The sequence below is a fragment of the Mobula hypostoma genome, chromosome 2, assembly GCF_963921235.1.
Source record: "Mobula hypostoma chromosome 2, sMobHyp1.1, whole genome shotgun sequence".
Taxonomy (NCBI): domain Eukaryota; kingdom Metazoa; phylum Chordata; class Chondrichthyes; order Myliobatiformes; family Myliobatidae; genus Mobula; species Mobula hypostoma.
This window is the reverse complement of record NC_086098.1, coordinates 211,296,009-211,303,831: the sequence shown is the minus strand read 5'-3', so window position 1 is coordinate 211,303,831 and position 7,823 is coordinate 211,296,009. Positions and strand designations below refer to the sequence as shown.

General features: G+C 39.2%; 1 protein-coding gene across 3 annotated transcripts in view; it reads left to right on the top strand.

The window, feature by feature from the left end:
* The first annotated feature begins 3,182 nt into the window (after positions 1-3,182).
* The window catches only part of LOC134342850 (probable phospholipid-transporting ATPase IIA), a 174,575-nt gene continuing 169,934 nt past the window's right edge, over positions 3,183-7,823 (top strand). For all 3 annotated transcript variants that reach the window (XR_010017124.1, XR_010017123.1, XM_063041479.1), the window contains exons 1-2: positions 3,183-3,307; positions 3,469-3,636. Coding sequence is in view for 1 of the 3 variants with exons in the window: in XM_063041479.1 (XP_062897549.1) it covers positions 3,569-3,636 (68 nt within the window). In the remaining 2 variants the exon portion in view is untranslated. The remainder of the gene's footprint in view (positions 3,308-3,468; positions 3,637-7,823) is intronic.

The following is a 7,823-nucleotide window of genomic DNA, read 5'->3' as shown; positions in this document are numbered from 1 at the left end:
TCTGTAATCTTGAGAGACTGTTGTGTGTGAAAACCCAAGGAGATCAGCAGTTTCTGAGATACTCAAACGACTCTGTTTGGCACCAACAGTTATTCCACGGTCAAAGTCACTTAGGTCACATTTCTTTCCCATTCTGATGTTTGGTCTGAACAACAACTGAACCTCTTGACCATGCCTATACGCCTTTATGCACATAGTTTCTGCCAATTGGCTGATTAGGTATTTGCATTAACAAGCAGGTGTACCTAATAAAGTGGCCATTGAGTGTATCTATCAAATGATGTGTTATGTCCACTAGACCATATAAATGGCTCCTTATTAGTTTTGCCACGATAGATATTAAACAGTCTTACTAGTACTAGATTCTCTGCTTTTCTCTTTAAAGAGGTAAAGTCACCCAAATCTCAAGTAATCTAAGGTCTAACTGGCCTTCACTGCCCAGTGTTCAAACATCTTCCAATGTCCATGCAGATTATGCTGCTGAGAACGTTGAATATTTCATCCAATATTTAGGTATTGAGATACTCATTAAATGGGTGCCTGTCTTACTGGAGGCATCATTATGGCCATGACTGGCCACTTTGGTTGGGTGTTAGATCAGTGAACAGGAGCGGGGAAACATTTATAGGGGGTATTCAGAGGTGGCATGTCCTTTGAACCTCTCCAGTGAACATCAATGATCACCAACATACATGACCTTCTGCAGGACAATTTTCAGTAACGATCTTGAGCTGAACTTGTTTTCTCTATAGAGACCAAGGTCATATTGACCCTCAACTTCCACACCACAGGAACTTTCCAAATGGCAGAAAATTTCTGCTGTGTCTACAATTTTTCTGAATATCGTAGTAGGCCTTTTCGAATGCTGTATTTGCAAAGAAATGTTTCCAAATGCTCATGGAATGGCATTTTGGACCACCTTTGTTTTAGAGTTCATGCCTGTAATGTTTAGAGAGTGCTAGGTACATGGATCGGACTGCTTAAGGTGGTAGTGGAAAAAGATGTAATAGTGATTAAGAGGCTTTTAGATAAGCACCTGAATTTACAAGAGATGGAGGGATTAGTTTAACTCGGCATCTTGTGTAAAACAAATATTGTTGGCAAAATGGCCATTCCTGATTTGGGTGGCTTTTACGGTGTTGAAGAACCATACTTGTCACTGTGTCTTGCCGAGTCTCCTAAGCTCCCTCCAACTACTGTTCTTTGTTTCTTCCTGGATCTGAACCTTCAAGTATATATTCCTTTCCATTGAATAAAAACGATACTTCTAATCCAAGAGTGCATTGTGTATATTGTTGATTATCTCCTCAATCTCTGTGCTATTCTCATCAAATTATTTATGATTATTTTTAGCAGAGAAGCTGAGACTGTTCATTATGGAAGCCCATAATCTGTGAAGGCTTTGCAGTTCCTGCAGACTGGGAGTTTACAGTGAAATGCTGCCTAAGAAAACTTGTCTTTGAAAGCTTGTATATTAATCTTACTGCGGCAGTGCTCCATTGACACAGATATTTTGGGGCAAGGTAGATGGAAATAAAGATGGATTGGACAGTTGTCAGTCATTCAACTATAAGCACCTCTCGTGTTTGGGGTGAGCAGCTTTGTGGCCTTTAACTTGGTTGATTATAAAATAATAGGAGCCATTGCATAGACTGACCACTAGAGCTTGTCCCTCTGAAACAGTGTTCACTTTGACAAGGCCACAGTCCAACCACACCTTGCCAGAGGGCAGCAACCCTTCCCATCGCTGTATTGAAGTCACCCTGGAGGATCATCTTGTCTCCCACTTGGAATAGATATTTGACATTTTTTTTTATATATGAAAGGAAGACTTGCATTTATACAATGAATCACAAAGATATTTAACCGCCCCCTCCCTCCTCTCTCAAACAATAAACAAGTCTTGATCATAAAGTGAAAGCCTAATCTTTAAGCTTGTAATTACTGGAATTGTAGGGAATTATATTTATTGGTGTGTATAACTTTATAATGTAGAAGCATAGGGTTTAAAAGTTTGTCATTCTAATATTATTTGTAATACACTGTACTTAATCATTTATATTTTCAAATTGGTGAATCAACATCAGTCATAGCCTTTGAATTTAGTTGCACCCTACTAAATTATCTAATTGCAGAAGAAGCATCTTTTCTGGTAAGCTACTGTGAACCTGCCGAACCAATAAACATCTCAAATTTGTTCAGCACCTGAAAATGATAAAGCATCTCAGAACTATTAAGCATCTCAAAATCACTTCAGAATTGGATGACTGAATCTCAAGTAAAAGACCATATCTAAATTGTTTTTTTAATCTAAAAGTAAACTTATGTGTGTTTGTGTTTGGATCAGTCTAAAGTTGCATCAGCAAATGAGTCCTAACAAAGGACTTGCATATGTCTGTATGTACATTTTAAAATATAACTTTTTTAAAAAACTATGGTAAATTGGTTTTTACTGTTAACTTCAAATGTGTATAAACATGCAAACCTGGGATATGGCAACAAAAATGCTTCCAGCTGTGCTAGCTACTTTTAAGTGGGAACTGTTTATGCCTTTCACAAATAAAAGAAATCACTTCACTCCTCATTGTAAACTCTAGTGTGCCTTTCAAGGCACCACCAGTCTTATTTTCACTCCTGATCATTAATTGATTAAAGAGCACTGTAAACAATGCATTCCTTGTGACAAGTGTGTATATTCGTGTTTTCAAAATCTGAACAAGAACCCGTTTCAAATTAAAATACCTTCATTTCATTGTTTTCAAAACTGCTAACACTTGTGAATTGTGGGATGATGTTTATGATTAATGAACCTGACATGTTGCAAATATATTTGAAAGCTGAAGGAAAGTTTATTTTAAAAACAATTCTTTAATTAAGCTACTGTGTTTGATATCCTTTTCAATTTTGTTGGCTGTCCCACTAGTGAATTTTTAAAGAGTAGTGCTAAACATGTTTTTTGTATCAACTCAGTCTAATGTCTCATCTGAAATTTCACCTTGAACGAGGGATTGTTTAAATCTAAACAATCTTGAAGCGAATAAATTTCGTCATATATTGTGGAGCTAAGCCTCACCAAGCAAGGCAATATAAAAATGTGTCTGTTTTCAATCAAAAGACCGTGGCCTGAACAAGGTCGGGACGCAGTCAAGGAGTACTCCCTGTTCTGACTGGTATTTAAAACATGTTTGTTTGGAAGCACATACCAACCTTCCCTGGAACGGATTGGATTTAACTGAGATACGGGCTTTCGCTATTATTAGTATTAGAAGAACCAAGTTCCTGAAACAGTTCATTTCCTCCGGTGCAGGTAATGGAGAAAGAATTGTGAATTTTTATGCAGTTGTAAGTATTATTACATCTAAGCTACGCGTGGCAGATCCGGCTTTGTGTTGATTGTCTCTCGTATCAATAAAACACCTTCAAACCGTTGCCGTGACTGTGCCCATATTGCACCTTTGACCCTCGCAGGCAGATCTAACAGACTGATAAACAACGAGAGAGAAAAAGAGGCTGCTGGGTAGAGAGCAGATCGCACCACCCAATTTCAGAAGGAGAGAAGCCAGGAAACATGTCGGATAGTATCCCGCTGCAGCCGGTCCGCCATAAGAAAATGCATGATTCCAAACAGAGGAGCGGGTAAGAGACAAAGAATACACCACAGCACACGAAAGCTTGAATAGCTGTCTGCGATTGCCTTGTCCTTAGATGGACGACAGGCAGTACTATCATTAACCAGGATGTGGGGGCTGCGGGTTATTTCTCGCTTTTTTTTAATTGAAGCGTTGGTTTGGTGACTGCAGTAGTGTGGTATTTAAGATAGACCTTGTTGCTGTTCGCCTGGAGCTCTGATCCGCGGGTTCGCTTCCCCTGTGCCCCCGCGGTGACAGGTGTCTGAGGGAGGGAGGGAGAGAGGGCCGGACAGACGGAGAGGTACTGTATCCGATGGGCTATTTATTGGTAAGTAAATAAGAGGCGCTCCCATTAGCCAGGAAACACTGTACGAGTGCTTAGCTTGTGGGAAGGGATGTAGCGCGGAGGAATCGGGAAACGGATATTTCTGTTGTGTGTACATTTGTTTTAATAAAAGAGGGAATCTGAGTTCAGGAGTTGTCTCTCCTTACGAACGGTGACGAGGAAAAGGGGAGGGTTGTCTGTCTTTCCTGCTTTAGGATTTACTCGGCGATTGTGGGAAGGCGATAGGATTTCCCGACATCGCCAACAAGTGAGACGGATTAAAATATGTTTTCCCAGACAGACAATCGAATATACTGTATTTTTGGATGCTTGGATAAAAGTATTGTATTCCAGTAAGAAAATGATCTGTCTATTGATCTGTAGGCTCAGTCTAAAGAAAGGAAAATGAGATGACACCCTTCTCTGATGATCAAATGCTGGTGTCATGCTTGCCTACTTTAGGGAGGGGCCAAGTGCAACTTGCGCACCTAGAAACGTGAATATTGTGCTCCTCATGTCTTTTTTCTGGTAAATAACACACGCAGAACTCAGTCCTCAGGCAAAAGCTGGGATGTGTGCAATTAAACACTCACATCTTGAAATAAATTGAATAGCAGCAACAGTTTCTTGTAAATCGCATTATTCAGCTTCATTGAAATAAACATGCCAAATTTTACACGTGTCAGTAACCAGAATATTCTGCAAGGTATTTGCTTTCAATACGCATTCCAGCTTTTAAAGAATGCTCATCAATATCAGCTTTAAGAATGCCCACTTTGATAATCATGTCAACTTTCAGAATGCGGATTCCGCACATTAGAGTCGAATGCGGGAAATACTGTTAGTTTGATCTTTACAGTAAAAAAAATTAGTATTTTTGACGGATGTTATTAGCAGTTTTCTCCGTATCAGTAAATTAGAGAACACTGCACCGTTAGAGAGAGCACCTTTTTACCATGCACGCAATTATAATTGGTTCATTTTGGCCTCTATTGAAATTTAAATTGCTGTGGCATACTGATGGAGTTTTAGAACCTGCTTTTGGACAGCGGGCATTCGACACGCCACAGAAATACTATTTTTTTTTGAACAAAGTAATCGGGAGTAGAGATTAAGATGGGTATGAGCAAATGAGTGGGGATAAATGTGGTTTTAGGAAGGAATTTCAATCAAACTGGAGTGAATACAAGAAACAAAATAGTGAAATTTGACAAGTGCTTGTTCTTGAAAAGGTTAGAGTTTGCTTACTTTCAATAAAAGACTCTTTGCATTTTAAAAGTTCTGTACATAGATTTGGTCCACGCATAACCTTGTCACTGTTACAACTATTGACACTAAAAACGTTCACACGTCAACAAGTAAAGTCGGAGGAGTTAACTGAGGGTCAGTTCCGAAGAAATTTTCCATTAAAGACTCAATAATTTCCATTCGTTACAAAGTAACATTTTACATTCACAGTTCTCTATTTAGAATGGAATTTCAGAGCTTTCATCACTATGGAATGATAGAAAATAGTTGTGGAAAAGGAATTTTGCAAGTTGATCTATAGGACTTTTCCATATTATTGACAACTTAATTAAATGCTAGTATTCTTGAAGAGTATATGATGTTTTTTCTATGATGTTGGATTATTTTGGAACATAATGTATTATTGGGTGATGCAGTGGGGCAGCAGTAACTGCTGTTGGCACCTCTGTCCAAGGACCTGCATTTGATTCTCATCTCAAATGCCTGTCCATGCAGAATTTCCACATTCTCTCAGAGTTCAGGGGAGACTTTGTTGGGTGGTTCAATTTTTCACTCACTTTCCTGATATGTATTAATTGGCAGCTTTTGATTACCATTTAGCAGAGGTTACAGGCCAAGGCAATCAAAGGAGTTGATGAGGGTGTGTGTGTGGATATGAGAGAGATGGAGAGGAAGAGAGAGAGAGAGAGAGAAAAAGAAAATTTTCTTTCTGGGAGCTGCATGCCTCCCAATGGGTCAAATGGCATCATTTTATATAAGATATTTATCAAAAGATAACTAGCTTACAGAAGGATGCAATTTGACCCCTGAGTATATGAGTTGATGCATTGTACAGTGTGAATGTGAGGAATGACAGGCAGATGCCAAGGCAAAATTGCAGTCAGTAGGATGAGTTGAAGTGTAACATGGGGGGCAAAATTGAAAAGGGTAATGAATACAGAACTGAAGGTATTATTTGAATGTATGCAGTATATGGAATAAGGTAGATAAGCATGTAGTACAGTTAGAGATTGGCAGGTATGATGTTGTGGGCATCACTGATAGAAGATCATAGTTGGGAGTTTAACATCAAAAGATCCCCTTGTATCAAAGGGACAGGCAAATAGACAGAGGGAATGGGGTAGTTCTGTTGGTTAGAAAGAGCTGACATAGGATCAGAAGATGTAGAATCCTTGTAGGTAGAGTTAAGACACTGCAAGGGTAATAAGACCCTCATGGATGTTACATATAGGCTTCTGAACAGTAGCCAAGATTTGGGATGTAAATTACAATAGAAGATAGAAAAGGCAGGTAAAAAGGGCAATGTTGTGATAGTCATAGTGGATTTCAATATGCAGGTAGATTGGGAAAATTAGGTTGGTGCTGGATCCCAACAGAGGGAATTTGTAGAATGTCTACAAGGTGGCTTTTTAGAGCAGCGTTTGGGTGAACCCACTAGGGAAAAGGCAATTCTGGTTGGGTGTTGTGCCATGAACTGGATTTGATTAGTGAGCTTAAGGTAAAAGAACTATTAGGAGACAGTGATTATAATATGATAGAATTCACCCTGCAGTTTGAGAGGGAGGAAGGTACAGTGAAGTCAGATGTGCCAGTATTTTAGTGGAGTAAAGGGAATTACAGAGGCATGAGAAAGGAGCTGACCAAAATTGATTGGAAGGGGACTCTAACTGGGATGAATACAGAACAGCAAAGGCTGGAGTTTCTGATGGCCGTTTGGAAGGCGCAGGATAGATACATCCCAAAGATAAGGAAATATTCTAAAGGCAGGATGAGGCAACCATGATTGACAATGAAAGTCAAAGCCAGCATAAAAGTAAAAGAGAAGGCATATAATATAGCAAACATTAGTGGGAATTTAGAGGATTGAGAAGCTTCCGAAAACCAACATGGCAAATAAAAAAAAACATACGGAGAGAGAAGATGAAACATGAAAGTAAAATAGCCAATAATATAATAGGATACAAAAAGTTTTTAGTCTTATAAAGAGTAAAAAGAGAGGCAAGAGTAGATATTGGACCTCTGGAAAAGGATGCTGGAGAGGTAGTAACAGGGGACAAAGAAATGGCAGACAAAGTGAATAAGTATTTTGCTTCAGTCTTCACTGTGGAAGACGCTAGCAGTATGACAGAAATTCAAGAGCATCAGAGGGCAAAAGGAAGTGTAGGTGCCTTTACTAAGGAGAAGGTGCTTCGTAAGCTGAAAGGTCTGAAGGTAGATAAGTCACTTGGACCAGATGGAATACACCACCAGATTTTGAAAGAAGTAGCTGAAGTGATTGTGGAGGAATTAGTAATGATATTTCTAGAATCACAATATTCTGTAATGGTTCAGGAGGACTGGGAAATTGCAGATGTCATTCCACTCTTTAAGAAAGGAGGGAGGCAGTAGAAAGAAAATTATTGGCCAATTAGCCAGCCTTCAGTGGTTGGAAAGATGTTGGAGTCCATTATTGAGATTTCGGAGTACTTCGAGGCACATGACAAAATAGGCAAAAGTCACCATGGTTTCCTTAAGGGAAAATCTTGCCTGACAAATCAGAATTCTTTGAGGAAATAACATGCATGATAGACAAAGGAGAGTCGGTGGATGATGTTTTCTTGGATTTTCAGAAGCCTAATGAC